Genomic DNA, 23055 nt, shown 5'->3' on the forward strand with positions numbered 1-23055 from the left:
GCAATGGTAAGAGAACTAACAATTTCTGCTGTGAGAATTAATGTAACTATATAAATAGAGAACATTACAGGGGAGTGGGTTTTAGGGTACTGCTTTGCCAACTGTGCATGCAAAGCTTTTTGAAAAGGAGTGACATCTTAAATTCCCATTCCTTTAAAAAAAATCCCATCATGTTTCATGAATAGTAGAATTACACTAGCAATTTCTGGATTGGAAGGGTTTGCCAAGCCTCAATAAGTGTTGTATTGGAAGCACTCAAAATATAGGTTGGTTGTCTTTTTATATAGCAAATATTACGGAAATATTACAGAATAGTATGAAATTAATTAAAACATTCAGTTGGGGAAAGCTATTGTCTCTTCTTTCAGACTGTAGCTAATTTCCAGAAAGGATGACTTCTATAGTTGAACCATTGAATTTGTTTTATATTAGAGTGAAAGATAACTTTTTTCTGATATAAGGTTTGAACTTAGAATACCAAATTAACTTTTCCACATTTCATATCACAAAACTCATTTAGTGTAGGTCTGCCACCATTTGAAGTTCCCTGTTTTTGGCTGAAGATCCAATAGGATGGTTCAGCTGTTAATAATTTTGCACTGTACATCAGGGAATGATGGTGTATAATGTACATGTATATTTTATATATATAGATAGATAGATAGATAGATAGATAGATAGATAGATAGATAGATAGATGATGCCCATCCAAATAATAATGCTGGGCTTCTTTAATTGAAAAGTGAACATTGTGATTTTCTTCAACATTTAAATTACATTTCATATTTATAGAAATGAATCCATTTTGTAAAACTTCTCCTCTGGAGAATCTTCCTCTTTTCACCCCATGTTCTCAACATGGTGACTCAACATAGTCATTCTCCAGACCACGTCGGAAGCGAGCAGTTAGGGTGCGGCGGATAACGATGACTCTAGGTGCCATGCAGTCTTCCCGTCGGTGAAGGATGTTCCATATGAGGATGGCAGCAGCCAGTGTGGCCAGTAGGCAAGCTCCAATGTTCAGGTAGCAAGACCAGGAGAGGCTAGTGTAGGGTCCAATGCGATAGAAGGTCACCAGCCCAATGACCAGAACAAAGCCTGAAAGAAAAGGGAAGAATAGAATTCCAAATGGGTAAGGTTCCTGCAGTAAAATCTAAAGCTTTAGCATCTACCATTCGGATGAATTCATTGATGCTCCAGAGGTTTTTGTCTTGCCAGTAGCATGTATCTGATGGTGGTTAGCACATCCTTTCAGATTCTAGCACTAGTAAAACTGAATCTTGCTGTCATAAAACATCATGTGGATTTTCTAGTGTATTTTAGGACACCGAGAATCACAAGAGAGTTTGGAAGGAATTTGGATTAGTAGTGAAAATAAATTGGAAGCCATAGAAGAGATTTGGAATATTTAAATAGTACTGTTGGTACCAGTTTTGCTTTCTCTAAACCTTAATCAGATACTATTTGCAGGTTTTAGTGTGCACATACAGCTATGAATTCACAGTCTTGCGTGTTTTAAAATTTAAAAGTTGAATTTCATAAACTTCTGCCTGTATCATTAATACTTACACTAACCATTGCCTTTCGGCACAATCACCATTTTATTTTCCCACTATTTGAATGTTTAACTGGTTTTAAGGAGGGTTTTATTTACTGGAAATTGGAAGGTGTGATCTACTTTATTTTGTGTCACTTTTATTGGAAAACCATCCCTGGACACTTGTGGTGGATGGTATATAAAAACAATCAATCAATCAATCAAATTATGACTGAGCAATAGCATAACCATGCTGCAGCAACCATAGGCAATAGACTCTTGCTTATATAACTGTTTTTAAAGCACATGCACACTGATGGTTATAAGGCTTATTGATTTAATAATAGATTGTGTGAGATATATAAGTACCAATCCAAAGATAAAGCCAGTGAGTTCCCTACATAAATCACAAGGGCCATAGTCCAGCTGCTGTGAGACATCTGGACATGTCAGTCAAATCTTTTGTATGACATTGTGAAGAAATTTCAGGAAACTGGGTAGATCAGTCCATAACTGCCAGCCTAGTAAAAACTGTCCACAAAATGACTCAGGACATTTGAGCAACTAATGAAACATAGCTGAGTGGGAAACTTTCACATTGCAAACTATTGTCTGTATCACTTGCTTAACTACACCAAACCTACTCAAGATGGTAGTACTGTATGGAAATGTATTGCATTTTCCTACAGACACTAATTTTGGCACAGATTCAGTATCCCCAAACTTGAAAGCTCACAGGTACAGAGTGTGCCTTTCAATACTTTGTGGACAAAATAATTTTATAGTTCTGCACTTGTCTCTTTTTAAAAAGAAATATTAGTTTTCAATCTAAAATATAACCAAGCAACTAAAATAACAATATATGCATTTAAACACAGAATTCAAATAAATCTTAAAAATACTGTGCCCCCACTCCAGGACCATTGGATACACGTTACAGATAGAAAAACTCTTTCAGGACATTTCCTCCTCCAAAACTGCAATGATTCTTTTGGCAGTTGAAATCTTTCCTTTTTTAAAAACACATACTCAATAAATGTGTCCCATGTCTCACTGAGCTTATTTTTTTTTTACAAGCTCACTTTAATATCACAGGTTAATTTATCATTAATTGCCATATTCCAGACTTCTCTGTACCAATCACATAACTGGTAATCCTATTTTACTTTCCTATTCTTTGCTATGATTAATTTCACAGCTATTAAATTTGTTATCAATTCTGTATTATTCCAACTCCATTGCTTTTTATCAACTATAGAAAGTACTGCAATCTCAAGGCATATTTAAATATTTAAACGTACTATTTTCCTACTCCCTTTAAAAACCTCTTTCTAAAATTGCATTATATATTCACATTCCCACCACATATAAAAATATATACCCAGTCCACGACCACGTATCCAATGTAAATTGGAATATTTATTATCTGTACAGTTCAGCTTCACCAGAGTTAGGTACCACTTCCATACAATTTTATAAAAAGTTTTCCTTTATTCTTACTGGCATACATTTTAATGACCTATTTGTCCAAATATATTCCCGGACTTCATTACTGATGTCCTTCCTCAAATATGTTTCCCATGTTGCTTTATGTGAATTGGGATCAGTCTTATAAATTTTAGTATCTCTTTCATTCACATATTGTTTTTCCTTTTCTATAATCATATACATGGTGCCTCATACTTCAAATTTAATTTGTTTCAGGAGACTATTTATTTATTTATTTAAACCATTTTTACGCCGCCCCATTCGCAAAAAGGCTCGGGGCGGCTTACAACAATAATAAATAAACATAAATAAGCAATTTATACAATTAGAGTTAAAAAACCAGAAGCATATCGGCATATACCTAAAAATCCCATAAATACAATTCATAAGTTAAAAATTAAAATAACTTTAATAACGATGGCGCCAGGTGGACCTCTCTGGGGAGCGCATTCAAATAGGTGGGGCGCCACCACAGAGAAGGCCCTCCTCCAGGTACTCACCCTCCTAATATCTTTCACGGAGGGTTCCCGGAGAAGGGCCTCTGCTGCCGATCTCAAGGGGCAGGAGGGCATATATGGACACAAGCATTCCTTTAGATAACCAGGTCCCAAGCCGTTAAGGGCTTTATAGGTGATAACCAACACCATGAATTGGGCCCGGACTTCAATGGGGAGGCAGTGAAGCTGACGGAGAACTGGGGTTATATGAGAACGACGCCCAGTCCCCGTCAGCAGCCTGGCAGCTCTGTTTTGCACCAATTGAAGTATCCAGACCGTCTTCAAGGGTAGCCCCACATTGAGCACTTTACAGAAGTCTAATCGGGAAGTTACCAGTGCATGTGTCACTGCCACCAGGCAATCATTCTCCAGGTAGGGACGCAGCTGATGGATCAGCCGAAGCTGAAGGAAAGCGCTCTTCACCACCGCCGTCACCTGAGCTTCTAATGACAGCTCAGGGTCGAGGAGCACTCCCAAGCTGCGAACCTTGTCCCTAAGAGGAAGTGCAGCCCCATGCAGGACAAGGTCCAGGTCCCTCACCCCGAACCACCTACCAACAGGACCTCCGTCTTGTCTGGATTGAGCTTCAGTTTATTGGCCCTCATCCAGCCCATTACCTCGGCCAGGCACCAGTTCAGCACAGCCACTGCCTCACCTGGATTGGTTGAGAATGAGAGGTAGAGCTGGGTATCATCAGTGTACTGATGATTCCGCAGCCCACATCTCCTAATGACCTCTCCCAGCAGTTTCATGTAGATGTTAAATAGCAAGGGGGACAAAATGGACCCCTGCGGAACTCCATGGCATAACTGCCATGGCGCAGAGCCATAGTTCCCCAGCACCACCTTCTGGAATCGGCCATTGAGATAGGAGCAGAACCACCTCAGAGCAGTGCCTCCAACTCCCAGTCCCACTAGCCTATCCAGAAGGATACCATGGTCGATAGTATCAAAAGCTGCTGAGAGGTCCAGGAGAACCAACAGGGACGCACTCCCCCTGTCTCTCTCCCTGCACAGGTCATCATACAGGGCGACCAAGGCAGATTCAGTACCATACCTGAGTCTGAAGCTGGACTGAAATGGGTCCAGATAATCAGTTTCATCCAAGAGTGCTTGGAGTTGTCCCGCCACCACCCGCTCTAACACATTGCCCAAGAACGGGATGTTGGCCACCGGTCTATAATTGCCGGCCATCTCTGGATCCAGGGATGCCTTCTTTAGGACTGGCCGGACTGCCGCCTCCTTTAAAGGGTCAGGTACCCGGCTGCCCCTTAGAGAGGCGTTTACAACCTCCAGGATCCAGGTTCCTATCCCGTCCTTGGCTTTCTTGAGTAGCGAAGATGGGCAAGGGTCCAGTAAGCAGGTGGTAGGGTGTACTTGTCCAAGCACCTTGTCCACATCATCAGGCTGCAGCAACTGAAATTCATCCATCACTTGTGGACCAGACGGCAACATTGGCACCTCCCCAGAAGGCTCTGAGTCACTAGTGGAGTCCAGCTCGTGACAAATCTGAGCGATTTTCTCCTTGAAATGCTTGGCAAAGTCGTCACAACGGGCTGTCAAGGGTGGTACGGGATCTTTCTTAGGGCATGGATGAACCAGCCCCTGTACCACCCGAAAGAGCTCCGCCGGACGGCATTGTGAGGAGGCAATGGAAGCGGAGAAGAATTTCTCCACCACAGCATAGGCCCAGTATTGGGCTCTTAAGTGTGTTTGATCAGATTTATCCTGTGATTTCCTCCACCTATGCTCTAGACGTCTCCCAACCCTCTTCATCTGAATCGTTCAAACTCCGAATCAACTTTCCCGATTAGAAATAATTAATCCATTCCCAGACCCTAAACAATACCTATTTCAGTAAACTGAAACAGCAACTTTGAGTCATATACAAGGTGTGAGCAAAAAATACCGTTAATGTTTAAATAAAAAAACATACAGTAAAAGTAATACAGTACAGTAATTGCTATTAATGCCCCTCAAATACTTCTGGCTTTGAATACACCCCATTGTTCATGCCACTTTCTGAAGCCGTTCTGGAAGTCCTCTTTTGTGAGTCTTCCAGACAAATTCAAGACAAATCGATATAAGACAAGGCAAATTGATTCAAGACAGGACAAGAGGAATCAATTCAAGTCAGGACAGCGAAGTGGCCACAACAGCACAACTAAAGACAGTCATGAAAGAGGACTTCCAGAATGGCTTCAGAAAGTGACAAGAACAGTGGGGTAAGAGTGTTAGAAGTGAGGGGGAGTTTTTTTGAGGGGGATTTGGCAATGTGTCTTGTACTGTATTTTTTTTTCCAACTTGGGTGCACAACCAATGACATTTTCTCTGTGACCGCATTTTTTTTTTCATTTCGTTCACAGTTTGAACTTAGAAGCATCATTGGAACTGCAGAACAATTTTATATTGATTCTTGACATTCAAACTCTAGATCATTCCAAGTTAGATTAATTCGAAGTACAAGGCACCACTGTATTCAAATTTAGTGTAATCCCTGCATCTGCATCTTTTCTTTATCCATTCTCTAGTCTCATTCTAACTGAATCACATGATACCAAGTTATTTTCTCCTTTCCTAATATTGCTTTTGTCTCCCCATTTTTATTCATTTCTTTAGCCAAGCTTTTAATTTATTTGTTCTTTAATATTTTCCCTAAAATCTTTCTTAAATTTAATGGAAATCCTTCTAATTCAGTAATTGGACATAATGGTGGCATAAAGTTTTCCATATACTTATTCAAAATGTGTGATATACAGTGGTACCTCGGTTCACAAATGCCTTAGTTCACGACCAAATCAGGTCGCGAACAAAAATTTCATGAAAATTTTGACTTGGGTCACAAACTCCGCATTTGTTGGTGACCAAGATCATGGCCATCTCCCCACCCCTACAAGTGGGGAGATGGCCACGATCGCAGTTGCATTCATGCAGGGAGGAAGTGTGTGGTCACGGGCGCGGTCCTACAGGAAAAACGAGCGCAATCTTGGCCATCTCCTCCCCCTCAACCAGCATGATTTCAGCCATCTCCCCACCCTCCCAAGTGACTATACAAAAAACAAGTGACTATAGACAGATTTTTCACCAAAATTGACCCTGTAGCTAAGACACAAAGAAGAGAGGAAACCCCGAAAGAAATCTCCCCGATGTCCTTACGGAGGGGGACTCTTCCTCAGAACAATAACCTCCCCCCACCTAGATAAGTATTCTTCACTGTACTGTACAGTACTTTGTTACTTTGTTGTTCTTTGTCACTTTGTTTCAAATTTTTCTGATTTAAAAAAATAGTTACAGAATGGATTAACCTTATTTACATTGAAACTTATGGGAAAATTTGACTTGGGTCACAACCAATTTGGATCACAACCAGAGTCGTAGAACGGATTAAGTTCGTGAGCCAAGATATCACTCTATTTCTAAGGAAAGGATTTTCTACCTTTTTGTAATGTTTTTATTATCATATTTGAAAAAAGGTCCGTCAAGGATCCTTCCAGTTGAAAATGTTCTAATTTTAGCTATATTACCTTGTCAGGTTGTAATATAATATCCAGTATATGTCTCAATTGATTTGCTATATTATATAACTTAACATCAGGATACCCAACCCCCCTATCTTTTGTGATCTGTACCATCTTTTTTACATGTGTCTTTGCTTTTTCATGCCTGTTACAAATCTTATTGAGCATATCTTGCCAAACTTTTATTTCTTTATCTGTAAACTTAATCAGTAACATAAATAAAAAATAGCTTAGGCAATATTTTCATCTTACATATCACTATTCTGCCAAACCAAGATAATCTATTCTTCCTGAATTCACTCATTTTGTCTTTATTTCGTTTTTCAACTTATCTAAATTATTCTTTTTTAAAATTCTAATGTTTTAGCAATATTAATACCTAGATACTTAGACACTTGATTTACTTAACCAGGCGCATTTGTATAATCCTACCATCAGTAATGAAACTCAAATACTTTGGCCACCTAATGAGAAGGAAGGACTCCCTGGAGAAGAGCCTAATGCTGGGAACAATAGATGGCAAAAGAAGGAGGGGACGGCAGAGGATGAGGCGGCTGGATGGAGTCACTAAAGCAGCCTGCCTGAGCTTAGGTGGACTCCGGGGGATGGTGGAGGACAGGGAGGCCTGGAGGAAGGTTGTCCATGGGTTGCGATGGGTCGGACACGACTTCGCGACTAACAACAACAACAGCAACCATCAGTAATGGACTAAAATCAGACAAGCCAAGCAGTCACTTGCATGAGCGATCCCTTCAATGTACATGGGCACATTTCCGCATAGTAGGTTGAGTGGCATATTGTGTGTAGCACATGATTTTTAGCCGTGCTTGTACAACGTACTATCTCTCTCTAAGGGGCTTGATTCCACCTATGTGGCTCTAGTTTAGAAGACCACAGATCAGGACTTGGAAGCTTTTGAGGAACAGTTAAAGAAACAAGGATGTTGTAGAGTAGGGCAAATAGTATTTTTCCCTGGGAATTTCATTTATCTATGGATCAATCTCTTCCTGTGAAATGGCAGGAAAGCATCTGATTTTAAAGTGCAATGGTATTTTGCATTTGTATAGTGTGTTCTCCCACCGGTCTTGAAGAACTTTCTGAACATAAAGTATCCCACTGCTGCTTCCCGCTTCGTATGTATCCTGAGTATCCGGTTATTCATGTTTCAGAGTTGAGGAAACTGAGGTGAGGAGATTTGTCTAGCCATGCAGGAAATCTGTTGAAGGGTCAGAAGTAGAACCCAGAACAGTTGACCCCAAAGTGCCATGTGTATAATTGCAAAGCTGTCCTCCTTTCCTTTAAGGCAGGGATCAGTAATGCCCTGATTCCTTGATGAACCTCTCTGCACTGTGTTCATTTGTCTTCCACTCCCCCACCCCTGTGACTTTAGTTATTAACTTTTGATGAAAGTAATTTCTAGATCTAATTAGCCTGACAAGAACAATATACAAAGAGGCAAATATCTTGCATAAAAGGAAAAAATCAGCTTCCCTTTCTCTCATAAACACTTCCTTAACCACCACCACAACAGAAGGAATTCACATAGACAGCAGGGCTCTTTGCAAAAGGAGACTAAAATAAACAAAGGGTAGTAAACAGGCATAAAGACCTGCAGATACAATTTCCGTTGGGTTTGTGGGCAAGGACAGGTCAATCCTGAATAAGCCTGTGTGTGTCAACTTTCCCATGTCCCTGTTTATGAATTCATGGCATTGCTTGCAAATGTCCCGTAATATGGACAGTCTTTCCATTGTCTGTGCCCACATCCTCCAAATAGTTGCAGGTGTAATTTCAGGCTCCCTTCCTTCCATAATGAACTGCTGAAGGGGTAAGCAACTGGAGCAAAGTCCAGCTCCCTGAAAAATACCAGCTGTTCCTCCCCCAGGGGGCTTACTCCCAGGAAACTATGAACAGGAATGCATTCTTAACTAAGGCACAAAAGATGTAGAATTGCAGAAGAATAATACTCTTGGCAGTTTGTTTTAAAGCAATTATTGACAAAATGCGAGTAAATATAGGCAGGCTGTTACCTGTTAATCAGTAAACTGTACTTACAAGATTTCTGAGCTGCTATGGATTCACAGAAATGCTATGGATTTTTTTGGTGGGTAGCTTATCTAAGGGTGATTGTGATTGGTACAGAGCATGGATCCTCAAACTATGGCCCATGGGCTGGATTCGGCCCGCCATAGCTCGCCATGCGTGCGCATGCTCATGTGCATGGCAAGGTGCCAGCTTGCTCACAAGATCATTTTGGACTCGCTTGGAGAATAAGATCTCTGTGCAGGCATGCCCCTGCCTTTCTGTGTATGCGTGCACGCCCCCCCCGGACCCCCCCTTCCCACACCACCTTGGCGGCCTGCACCCATCGCTGGGGCCTTTCAACTGGCCCCCTATTGAAAAAGTTTGAGGACCCCTGGTATAGAGCAAACTGTTGCTGCGCTTGTTAAAGACCATTATGATTTCTCTGGAAGCTGTCCAGCCCCCTTCACTTATTGGAAGGTTGAGCAGGTCAGCAGATGTAACAACAGCTCAGGTAGCCCACTCAACAGTGAAATGATATTCCTGTAACCTCTCCATACCTCTGAATCATCAAATTTTTAGGTGGGTTTCAACTTAATCCCTTTTAGAAAGATAAAGTAGTTTTTCTGCACTTGTGCACCATCACACAGCTGATAACTAACTTTTGTTACTTGGTGAGAACACCTCAGGGTGTTCCTTTTTATAAATCGTTGAAATAGGACAGCCACATAAGCAAAAGAAAGGCATTTCTGAAACAGAGGAGATGCTGATCGCAGAATTATGGGTTTGTATAACATTTGAATGTGCTTAAACTATAAGCTCAAATTTAGAAATAATTATTATAATTTATATTATAATATGTCACTCACCATAGTGAGGAAGATTGTGGCCAGGTGATTTGAGTGCCTATTCTGTCTGCTATCCAGGTACTAACTGTTGAAGGGCAAGATCCAAGATACCTTCCCTCCTTTCTTGCAGTGCTTTAACTTTTGAACCAGATTCGGATTGGATAACCATTCTGTTAAAGGATGCCTTCAAATATAGCACTTTCCTCTATAAAATAGGACAGATAGTCATTCTAGGCTGAAAACTGATGCTGTAAGTCATATTTCTTCCTATAATGAGAATTGAACACCCCTTAAAGCGAGGAACCTTTTGAAATATTGCTTGTGCTACTGGTTTATATGGGGGAGCATCCAAAGCTGCCAGTCTGTAAACTCAAATAGTGCTAGCACAACCCCATCAAATCTTTTCATTGGGCCAGAGGTAGCTGATTATTCTTGCAGAACCAGAAGTATACGCAGTTGTGCAAATTGTTGCACAAGTGGAATGCATGACCACTTGTGCAAAAGATACTTGGATTCTCCTCTTGCATGTAGTTCAGAATATAGTGGATGTTCATCTGTTCTGTCAGAATATTCCAGTAGAATATCCCCATTGTTTGACTCTGCAGATGGCTTTTCTATGCCAGTGTGATATTTTTAGATTTCTGTTATTTTATGGTTGTGAATACATTATGGATGGTTTTAATATGTTGCAAGCAACCGTGAAAAGAGGTAGCATTAAAGGTGGTCTATAAATAACAGAAAAATAATTCTGAATTGTAGTAACTCCAAATATCCCCACCATTAACTTCTGCAGATGTATCAGTTGCACAGCATTTCAAACATAATGGTTTGTTTGTGGGGGAAAAGAAAGCACAGCTAGATATATTGAGCCGGCGCTTACTTCATTTGCAAGTTCAGTAGATGAATCAGTGTTGCCTTAAAAAAAGAGTGCAGATTATAAGTAGCCTGTTTGTGCCAGAGACTGAAAAGCAGCATACAGCACAAATCCCAAGAAGGTTAGCTTATCAGTGCACCTCATCTAGTAGCATTTAACACACGTGTAGCATGTGTATTTAAATACAAGTAGGTGCAACCTGCAATAAAATGTTAACATGTAGACTGCTCACATTCATGGTTTTAGCAACCAGCCCAATCACCAGACAGGAGTATCCTAGAAGCAGACCTATTTTCCTTTCGGCAGTCAGAATTCCACAGCCACCAAGAATGTTCACTTTTTATTGGTCTGGTTTTGATTTTTGTTGTTGACTTTGCTTCCTTACAGTTTTTTTCCTGTAACTGTTTTGTTTTGTACTTCTACATACTGTGCATGTTCCCAGTCCTGCTGATCATTCCCTGTTGTGGTGGATAGTGCTGGTTTGGCTCCATCGGAATCCACACTCAGAAAATGAGTTCATTTTTAATATGTAAGATTACAGCATGAGGTTTTGTGCATACTTTTAAATAGCCATACATGAATGTATACATGTAACCAAATGAACCTTTGGACAATGACACACTGGCTGGAAATAGACAGATTTCTCTATCCCTAATCAAAATCGAGTGTTTCAGTACTGCCTTTCTTTTCTGCCACTTTAATTGCCCTCCCCCCACATGCCACATCAGCCACTAAATGTAGGCATACCCTCTCCGGTTTCTCCATCTTTTTATCTAAGGGATCAATTATTCATCACACAGAACTACGAAGGCTTCCTTGTGCTGCTCAAAATAAAACCACTTGTGTTAGCAAGGCTGTTTCCCTTCACAGGACCTTTGCTTGAACTCTAGCTCCTGAGCAGCAGTGAATGAATGACACATCATTTTCTTTTTTTTCAGCTTTCATGGTAGGATACAGACAGAAGGGAATTTAGAGATGGCAGATCTCTCCAAGTTACTTGCACAGCCAGAAATTTTAAACTGCACCAAGTAGAATCTACAAGATGACAAACCAGGGTGTCATTGAGTCAACCATGAGGCAACAATGTGATCTGGCTGCAAAAAAATGCAAATACTATTTTAGGTTACATTAATAAAAGTATCACTTGCGGATGACATGAAGTACTACTCCTTTTAGTAAGCACTGGTTTGGCCTCATCTGGAGTAGTTTGCCCAGTTCTGGGCACCACAGTTTAAGAAAGATGCAAACAAGCTGGAAAGGGTTCGGAGAAGGGCAATAAGGATGGTCCTGTGCCTGGAAACAAAGCTCTGTGAGGAGAGGTTGAAAGAACTAGGCATGCTTAGCCTCAAGAAGACAAAACTGAGGATAGGACAGCACCCTTCAAGTACTTGAAAGATTGTCACAACACAGGATGTCTTCTCGATCATCTTAGTGTGCAGGACACAGAATAATGGGCTCAAGGTACAGGAAGTCAGATTCCAGCTACATAGCAGGAAAAAAGTCCTGGCTGTGAGACCAGTATGACTGTGGAACCGATTTTCTGGCCATGTTCCCCCCCCTCCACACACACACACACACACACACACACACACACACACACACACACGAGGCATTCAAGATGCAACTGGATAGCCATCTGAGAGGAATGGTTTAACTTGGGAGTCCTGCACTGATCAGGGGGCTGGACCTGATGGCCCGCTGGCCCCTTCCAGCTCTACTATTCTATGATTCTATGATTACATTTGCAACAAGCCTGTGTTCATAGACCCTGTGCATGTGAGTGAAACTGTTCTTGTCCAACTATATTTCTCTGCTTTAATGAGAACAAGAATTGCAACTTTTAGACTCCAGTAATCATTCTGGATTGATTCTGATATTTAGATAAGTGAGTGCAAATATAACTTAATTGTATAATTCTAGTTATCGGACTTCAGTTTTCTTATATCAGTATTCAGGAACTTCACTACAGAATTTTTGAGATTCCTACCCAACTTTGAATATGGTACCCAAGCAAACTCTTGCTACTCTTGTGTAAATGTTTCCTCATCTGCTAATTAGATGAGGAACTTTTCCCTCAACCTAGGGAATGACAAAAATATCCTTTAAACTTTCAATTCAGTAGTTTTTTGTATCCTGCAGTGCATTTATTCATTTTGTCTTCAGGGTTTTCTACATTGACTCTTCTGAAGACTGTTCAGGGTTTTCTACATTGACTCTTCTGAAGACCGGTGAAGGAAAAACATAACATAAGCAGCAGCATTTACTTAGACTAATTGGCAGACCAATCTTATGGGTACATGTTCATGGGGTCATAGAATTCTTCAAATGCCTGTATCCAAGTCTAAAACTTAGGGATTCTCCCTCAGATCCCTCCTGTATAACCAGCATGGGCAGGGGGCCACCCTGCCTGCTTCTGTAAGGACAGAAATTGACTTCAGAGATGGATAAAAGGGACATTCTGAGGGGCAGGGGCAGGAGGAAAGAGAACAAGGTTACCAAAATAGAGGCTATCCTAATGATGCTCTGGCCTCTCCCCCCCCCACCCCCCATCCAAAGTGCTGCAGTTTGATGGCCGGAATCAACCCTCTTTCAAAGTGGGAGGAATGAAGAGGTGGGGATTGCTTTTAATTCTTCCCCCACGCAGGGGTTCATGAGCATTGAGAAAATAATCTATAGGACTGCACCCTCATTCACTTTAAAGGCATTATGATTAAAAAGTATTGTTTTTAAAGCAAGAGAATAAAAAGATAGGACAGTGATTGATTGCTTCCCTTACTTTTGTTCTTGCATGAATGAGACTCTTAGGCCTTTGACTGATGGAAGGGACCACAGCATTCTTTCCCTTTCCTTCTGTAGTTCCAGGGCAACTGACATTTACAGTTTAAGATGGAGGAGGAGAATAATGTAAGCTGCCTTGAGCACTTTGTAGGAAAAAGGCAGGATATACATCGAAAAATTAAAAAAAAAATTCTTCTGGCAGGGAGTGGGCTGAGGACACCCTGCAGCAGTTCCATCTCTGAATGTTGGATGGGCCAGGTAGCTCTTCCCTTTGGCATTAAGTTACTCTCTGGAAGCAGAGGGTGTAGCCTCCCAGTGGCCTGGCTGATGGGAGACACCAGCATGCGCTTCCTTTTGTACTTCAGTGACAGGGAAACTCAACCTTGGCGATGGTAATCTAAATAACATCATGGGCTTGACCACTATCTGACTTGCATCTGATCCTTCTCTGCTTAAGCATAATTTCTAACCAAACCACTGTTAGAAGCTTCAAGAAGTGGATGAACACCTTAAATTGCATCTTTCTTTGAATTGGGCTGCTATTCCAAAAGGGAAAGCTTGGTTAGAGTTCACTTCCAATCTGATAATTGAGCAGTTGGCTCTTATTCTGTACTTCCAATCTTGGGCAAAGGCACACATTTGAAACTTTTAATCTAAATAGCACCAACTGTCTACTGGTAACAATGCTTCTTTACCACTACAGTCAATTCTTGAGTACAGAATACACATTTAGAGAGCAATTAAAAAGTGTTCATGCTTTCAATTTCTCCATGAAAAATGCTTTTGAGTGACAACTGATGCCTTCCCAGTCACTGATCATATTTGAATGAAAACGCTATAGTTTATAACTGACACTATAGACAAGTTCCCAGTTGGGGAGACTGAATCAGTTGAAATCCTAACCAGAAAATGCCAGTAAATATGGAAAACAAAGCAATAGTCCACAAACTGGAAACAGAAGAGTCAAAACTAATTCCTCATGCAAGCAAAGTGATACTGAAAGTGTTGCAACAAAGAATAAATCCTTGTATGGAGCAAGAAATGCTTGATGTTCAAGCTGGATTAAAAAAAGAAGCACTCAAAATCATTTCACAAATATATGTTGGCTACTGGAGTACACCAAAGATTTCAGAAGAAGCTCAGTCTATTTTTATAGACTTTGTCAATGCTGTTGACTTTGTGGATCGTGAGAAGAAACTATGGGTGGTTCTGAAAAAAAATGGGTGTGCTTCATTGTCTTGATGCGTAAGCTGTATCATAGACAAAAAGTTACCGTTAGGACAGAATGTGCAGAAACAGAATGGTTTCCTATAGCAAAGTCATTAGATAAGGGTGCATTTTTCCCTTATCTGTTCAATTTATATACAGAACATATGAAAAGGAAAGCTGGATTAGGATCAGAGGAAGGCGTGAAAATTGTCAGAAGATACATCAGTAATCTAAACTAAGCAGATTATACTGCCTAAGTAGCGGAAAGAAACAAATTGAAATGACTTCTGATGAAAAGGAAAGAAGAAAGTGCAAAAACTGAACATAGCGAAAACAAAAATCTTGACTACAGAATTACAGAAATTTACTGTGAACAAATTGAAATGGTGAAAAAAATTGCATACCTCTCCTAAGTCATCAATTCAAAGGGAGACTGAAGCCAAGAAATTTGAAGAAGACTGAGACTTGGAAGGGCAGAAATAAAGGATCTGGAAAGGATCATCAAGTGTAAGGACATTTCACTGGCGAGCAAAGCCAAGATCATTCTCATAATTGTATTCCCTATCCATGTGGAAGTTGGACTGTGAAGAAAGCTGACCAGAAGAAAAGTGATGCGTTGGAAACATGGTGCTACAGGAGAGCTTTGTGAATACCCTGGACTGACAGAAAGACAAACTAGTGGGTCATAGATCAAATCAAGCCAGAGCTTTCCCTGGAAGCAAAAATGACAAAACTGAGGCTCTCATACTTTGGGCACATCATGAGAAGGCCAGACTCCCTGGAGAAGACAATCATACTAGAGAAAGGCAGAAGAAAGAGAAGACCAAATATGAGATGGATTGACTGCGTAAAGGAAGCCACAGCCTTGAATTTAGAACAGCTAAGCAGGAATATCATGGATAGGACATTTTGGTGGTCTTTCCTTGATGGGTTCACTATAAGCCAGAGATGACTTAACAACGCATGACAACAACAGATACAAGTATTTTCTCTTTTGGGAATGGGTTCTTGAGAAATCTGGTCTTGCATTATGTGCATGACAACAATATTGAGGTTCAAAAGTAACCTATGGGGACCTGGCATGAAGCTTGTGAAAAGTGCAGTGTTGCTTATAAAAATCCTTTTCACATAAGCAAATCTGTGCAAAACATTCACTATCCACAACAATGTATTTTTCCTATGCAAATTGTGGGTTGTTGGATTTGTTTTTGGCCTCCTGTTAGCATTAGTGTTTATCTGGAGATGTGTTTCCCATCTCTGGCAAAACAAGTCAGCATTGGGGTCGGTGGGGGTGCTTTTCCACTGGGGAAGGAAGCAGATAATAGATTTGTTCGGAAGAATTTTGGAGCGTATGGTGTCAGTGGCCGGGCAGGCAAAGTAGTAACGGGAATGTTACTATGTGAACTTACATTTGAGATCAGAATAATGAGTTTCCTGTTTGAATGATTCTGGCAGCAAGCCTGCTTAAATTTCTAAACCCTTTAAGGGCACAATCCTATGCATGTTTAGAAAGAGAAAAGTACTGCAACTTATAGCATTCCTCACCAAGCATGACTGAATGCTGGGATTTGTAGGATTTCTTCAATTTAAAGTTGCATAGAATTGCTCCCTAAGGAAATGAAAATCCACCTTGTTCCATGGTATCAATTCTGCCAAGCTGAACTTTTAAAAAACAATACAATGATTATAACATCACACTCCTGGCCTGAGAGAGTCTGGAGTCCTTTGGAACAGTTTCAAGCATGATCCTCCTTCTCCTTTAAGTATAAGATTGTCTGAGTTATTTTGCTACCTATATTTTTATTATCTCAGATTAGTAATAAGCCACCAGAATGGACATTTTTCCTAGTCTTGGTTTGATTTTTAAATAACCACTTAAAAGCTGAATTTCCATTTTAATCACATAAGCAAATTCTGCCAGCCCACAGTAAGAACTATATAGCATAAAAATTTTCCCGTCTGGTTAGAACCCCTCAATGTTTATATTCTCAGTGACAATTGTACCACTGATAGAAATGAAAGGTAGGCCCTAAATAAAGTAAACAAAAGGTAAAGTTTGATCTTCAATAGTAAATGTAAGTATCAAACTCAGATTAAGCAAACACATTGCCTTAAAGCTGTTTGTGAGAACAATGCTAAGGATCCAATCTTATGTGTATTTATTCCAAAGTGAGTTTTGCTGAGTTCAGTGATGCTTTTTCCTAGATACATTTATATAGGATTAGGGTGTAAAACACCTATCTTTGGTGTGTATGTATTGTAACAAACATCCATGTCAGTGGTCTGGTTTGTACTGGGTTATTATGCATGAAGTGGCACATTGGAATATTAATTGTTCCTGTTGTGATTGGGAATAGCTAATCAAGCCAGTGACAACAAGCTGTGGCTCATTTCTCTAGCTTGTCTGGGAAGAAACAGATCAGATGCAGAGACCAAGATCCAGGTTTGGACACAGCAGGAGTGTTATAGCACCAGCGCACTGTTTTATCCAGAACGCAGGGTCAGTATATCAGACGACAATGCAACTGGCCATTTCAGTTTGAACAATATTCATTTCGAATATAAGTTATTCAGTTTGAATACTATTACAGAGAGAGCATTCTGTGACTCTGAGCAAACAACCTTGCAGAAACCTGAAACTCTGTTAAACTTTCCTGAAATTCTTTCTCATCGCAAACTGTACAGTAGTCCCCATATCATAACTCAGATGACAGACTGCACTGTAGTGAATTAAATGCTATCTTGGCTGTTGACATTGCCCCTTTTCTCATAAACCCCCATACTTCAGGCAGCTGCACTGCCTTTTGCTTTGCTTTGCTTCTGAAAACGTATGTCCGTTAACATCCTGGAGGATATAAAATGGGTTATTTTGAAGGCTGAAACATGTTGGTTAGATCAAACCTGAGATGTCATACTTAAAATCATTTGGAACTGGTGGCACTGGTTACTCAGAATTCCTTTGTAAAAATGGGATCTTCCACTATAATCCAGGCAAGGTAGGTGTGTCTAATTCGGGCTGGTGGGGCTGGGCTGGGCGGGGAATTCTGTGTTTTTGTTGTTGGGTGGGTTGGAGGGTTTTAAATATTTAATATTTGATTATATACCATGACTGAACTGATATTTCTATTGTTGTCCATCATTGCTGGATGAGTTTCAGTTGTTGTGGCCTGATGATGTGGACAAGGTGCTTGGACTGGTACGCCCTACCACCTGCTTACCCTTCATGACTACTTACCAAAGCCAAACACGGGATTGGTACCCGGGACCAGGAGGTCATCAACACCTCACTGAGGGAGGGCCAGATCCCTTCTGAAGAGGGCATTCCTGGACCCGGAGGTGGCTGCCAATTATAGACCGGTGGCCAACATCCTGTTCTTGGGCAAGGTGTTGGAGTGGGTGGTGGCAAGACAATTCCAGCCACTCTTGGATGAAACTAAGTGGACCCATTTCAGTCTGGTTTCAGACCCGGATACAGTACTGAATCTGCCTGTGCAGGGAGAGAGACAGGGGGAGTGTGTCCCTGTTGATTCTCCTGGACCATTCAGCGACTTTCGATACTGTCGACCATGGTATCCTTCTGGGTAGGCTGGCTGGGTTAGGAGTAGGAGACTTTACGTGGCAGTGGTTCCATTCCTATCTAGCCAGCCGATTCTAGGGTTCCATTTTGTCCCCCTTGCTATTCAACATCTACATGGAACCTCTGGGAGAGGTTATCAGGAGGTTTGAACTGTGGAGTCACCAGTATGCTGATGACACCCATCTCTACCTCTATTTTTCAACCAATCCGGATGAGGCAGTGGCTATCTTGAAGCCCAGGTGACGGCAGTGGTGAGGAGCGCTTTCCTTAAGCTTTGGTTGACCCATCAACTGCATCCTTACATGGATGAACACTGCCTAGCAATACTGACACACGCTCTGGTAACCTCCTGGTTGGACTATTGAAACACACTCTGCATGGGGCTGCCCTTGAAGACAGTCCAGATACTTCAATGGGTTCAAAATAGAGCTGCCAGATTGCTCTCGGATGCCAGTTGTTATTCTTATGTAACACCGGTCCTCTATCAGCATCCCTGGCTTCCTATTGAAGTCCAGGTCCAATTTAAGGTGCTGGTTTTGACCTATAAAGTCCTAAATGTCTTGGGACCAGGATACCTGAAGGAATGTCTTTTTCCCCTCTGCTCCGGAAACCCTCCTTGAAGAAGGTTAGGAGAGAGAACACTTGGAGGAGGGCTTCTCTGTGGTGGCACCCCGGCTATGGAATGCCCTCCCCAGAGAGGTCTGCCTGGCGCTGATGTTATATACTTTTCAGCACCAGGTCAAGACTTTATTTACCTAGTATTTTAAAGTTTAAATATTTTAATTATGCTTATATTGCAGTCATGGGTTATTATTATGATGAGTGATGATGATAATGATCTTATTATGTTGTATTTATTGGATGGTTATTGTAAGCTATCCAGAGACGTGTAGTAATTGGACGGGTTAGAAATACCCCAAATAATTTGGGAGAAGTTGTTTATTCTGGGTGAGATAGAGTTGCTCTCCCCAGAAGATGTTGATGTGCTGCTTAGTGATACTGTTAAATCTAACCTTATCATTGAAGGTCCAAATGGCTTCAGTGGGACCAGGCACCTTTTCTGAGCTTCACCTAGTATACCCAACTATAGAGGAAACCTAGCTGTAGTTATAAAAACATAGAAACAGAGCGAGTCAGAAGGGGTCTCCCAGGCTATCTAGTCTGACCCCTGGCTCCAGCCAGCTCCGCTCATGACATGCCCATAGTTATCCAAACTATGGCAATATCTTGTTTGAACTATTATAATTCATTGGATTCAGAACTGCCCTTGGAGACTGCCTGGAAAGAATAGATGTGGTACAACCCCCCCACCATAAAAACCCACAGATGAATATCAATTCAAGATACTGGATCTTTTAAATTCTGAAGTCTTCACTCCTGTGCATGTTTGGTCAGAAAAAAGTCCCTACCACTTACAATATTCTCCACCCAGTTTTACTGCCAAGGGAAGGCTGGAAATATTAAGACTTTTTTGCTAGCTAAACACGCACAGGATTGCGTGGTCTAAATGAGCTAGAACACCTTTCCTTTCATGAAGCTGCCTGAATAGAAGCAACTGTTTAGAGACCGGCCCCTGCATCCCCTCCTTTCAAAAGTGAGTGAGGGCATCAAGCTTCTCTTGAAATGCATAGAGCAGTTTTGGGGAGGCATTGTTTGTCAAGAATTGGGGTGGGGGGGCGGTTGAGGTAAACCAAGGATGTGCAAATCTCCTCTTGGCTCCTCATTGCATTCATGAAGTTAATCTTGCATCTAATTTGCAGCCTAGAGTTGCTGGACCTGTTACCATATATATGTGGACCAGATTTCCATGCAATATCTTTATTTCCTGTTGTAGTATATAGTCTGTGATCAGTAGTTGTATTATGTTAAAAAAGGCAGGCATTATATGCAAGATATGAACATTCTTTAGTACATTCTATCAGGCCTCTTCAGGAAACTGATACTGATATATTGATACAGTCAAGTCATGGAGGAAAACCTTTTAAGAACAGTTACCACCTTCTTTTGCCATTGGGCTTTGGGTTGCTAACAAAAACCCAGCTGACATTTTTAGCAGAAGAATCTAACCAAGAATAATAAATGTTGACCCTGTGACTTTGCAGCCGGAGAGAAAACTGTTTTCGTAAAATGTTGCAGAGTAGTTTGATTTCAGAAAATCTGGAATTTCTGCTCAGAAATGTGCACTTCTCCTCCTTTTCCGTTGATTTGCCCTTCTACCACTGTAGTTTGATTGGGTGGAAGCCTGAGTAATGCTTATGTACGTTGCTGTAAATGTTAATAGATTATTTTGTATCTATGAAGAAAAACAATTTGATATTAAATAATGGGTATTTAATGGCCATTCATGTGTTTATCCATACTTGAGTTCTTCATATATTTTAAAAGTTTCCTTGAAGTGAAAAGTTGCAAGGGAGTGAGGGTTTTCTTGGTAATGTTGACACAGGAGAGACAATTTTGACGGGGCATGTCTGGTTTCCGCTTCAAGCTTGCGGTGTACCTTTTGTTTTCTTCCAGAGCTCCACCATGGAGTGGAAAGGTTTGTTTGAACTGTATAGTGTAAAAGTGTATGCATAAGTCTTCCACTTATTAATGTCGTTAACAGTGCCATCCTATGCAATCCGCTCAGGAGTTAGTACCATTAAGTTTAATGGGCTTACTCCCACGTCTGTACAGGATTCTACCAGTGAGCTGATTTGCTGCTGAAAGAAGTTTTAATCTGGCAATGCCATTATTGCTTTCTTATTGGTATACTTGTGGTTTTTTTCAGGAAAGTGTTAATACCCTTCTTTCCCTCCTGTTCTCTATTATTACTACTACTATTACTACTACTACTAATACTACTATTACTACTACTACTAATACTACTATTACTTGCATTTCTATAAATAGAAATAAATAGCTGAAGTTCTCTGGGCAGTTCACACCAATTTCTCAAAAATACAAAAAATGGCATATAAATGTTAATGATGTATCTGTTGCTGTTAGTTGCTTTGTTTTTGTTAGTTCCGTTCATTTTGACAAAAAGGTGGGATATACAGCTAACAAAAAAAATAACTAGATACACTGTTGTTTGAAGGGAATGGCAGTGATTCAGAACTATTTTTCTCTTTCTAGAGAAACCACTACAGGAAAATTTATGAGCTTTGACTGAAACCTCTCAGTGCACAAAACTGCTTCCATTTTCACCACTGCATTCTTCCAAAGCAAACAGCTTTTTCCTGTAAGGTGTGACGCTGTCCAGGTCTGGAGCTGTGTGAATCCCAGTGCAGCCGCCAGAGCAATACCACTTCCCCTCCTCTTTCCTTCCTCTCTGCTTCCTAAGGTTGTATTTTGTTAGATTTTTTTTTCAAAAAGGATGCACCTCTACCAAGTACACATGCAGGTGGCTGAAATAAAAAATGATGCAGGGCTTTGAGCCATCAGAAAGATCGGTGTATTGCACACTGACCGGTGACTGTCTGCTTGCCAAGGTCAGTGTTGTGTTTGGGGTATTTGAGGTATGATGACTGAAACACTCAGCTCTCTTTGAAATGTTACTTCTCTTCCCTGTGATGATAGGAAAACTGTTAGGAAACTATAGGAAAATCTATAGCCCATCACTTAGAGAAACCCTTTCTTTGCCTGCTGTCCGTAAAACATGTGAACCTATTTAGGGTTGAATCCCCAGCAGAGGCCGTGTGAGTGTGTGTTTGTGTGTACACACACAGCCCTCTCTTTGGCAAGCTCACCAACCAAAGCATGAAAATGACCCTTTAACTTGCATGCTTTCCTCTCCCCTTTCCTCTTCCAACACAGTGGTGTAGAGAAGGTAGAAAGCTGTCCAAACCCAAAACTGTGGTGATTTACCTTAAATATGGTTGGTGGAAACAAAGCAGCTTTAGAAACGTGGTTTAAAGTTGGTTTGCTGCTTCTAATCATACTTAAGAGTAATCACAATTTATCAGGGGCAGATAGCATTGTGAGCTATTCTTAATTGAAAACAGAATCAAAAGCTTCCAAAAACTTCAGCTCGGATGGAGGGAGGCACTTATGAGCCCCAGGCATACCTAAGCTTATTCTTGCCATGCTAGTCTCTGTCTGTCTGTGTTTGTTTGTTTGTTTGTGTGCTACCCGATAGTTGAGGCTTTCTGGACAGTTAACAAATGTAATAATAATAATAATTCCACATACACTAACATATAAAATTAAATTATCTTAAAACAACAAAACAGTAACTTGCACATATCAGGAGAGAGACCTATACTGAGTTCCTCTATTTCAAGCATTCATCATCCATAATTTCTCTCCACTGGCTTCCCTAGCCTCTCTCTCCTCTCTGGCATGTTCCTCCACTCCGTTGCCAAGCATACCCCTGCAGCACTTCCCCTCCCATTCTCTTCTTTCAGTTTTGGCTGGCCGGCTGGCAGGTTGGCACAGACCTGAGCTCCTCTGAAGGATGCTCTGGGATGTGGCCCAAAGACATCCAGGGCAAGAAAAAAGGGAGGGGAGGACAGCTAGGGCTCTGCTGCTTTGCGGCCACCCGCATGCAAGCTTGGAGCATAGGTGGATAAGGTCAGGTCCATGAGCCATTCCTGACCCACAGTTTTTTCCTCACTGAAATGGCCGTTCTTCATGAATGTTGGTGCATGATACAATATGTGACCATATGTGTCAGAGGAACACTGGTGGTGCAGATATGCCCAGTGGGCCTGTGGTTCTTCCTGCTCTG

The 23055-nt window shown here is 41.0% G+C and overlaps 2 protein-coding genes across 4 annotated transcripts in view; one reads left to right on the top strand and one right to left on the bottom strand.

Annotated features, from left to right (window-relative positions):
* Positions 1–23055, top strand: part of IFT140 (intraflagellar transport 140) — a 116155-nt gene that overhangs the window by 52653 nt on the left and 40447 nt on the right. The window lies entirely within an intron of this gene.
* TMEM204 (transmembrane protein 204) overlaps positions 714–23055 on the bottom strand; it is a 44549-nt gene continuing 22207 nt past the window's right edge. Inside the window, exon 3 of the mRNA XM_044433130.1 lies at positions 714–1098. Coding sequence (XP_044289065.1) covers positions 854–1098 — 245 coding nt within the window. The 3' untranslated portion in view covers positions 714–853. The remainder of the gene's footprint in view (positions 1099–23055) is intronic.

The sequence above is a fragment of the Varanus komodoensis genome, unplaced genomic scaffold, assembly GCF_004798865.1.
Source record: "Varanus komodoensis strain SLA01 unplaced genomic scaffold, ASM479886v1 scaffold26, whole genome shotgun sequence".
Classification (NCBI taxonomy): Eukaryota; Metazoa; Chordata; class Lepidosauria; order Squamata; family Varanidae; genus Varanus; species Varanus komodoensis.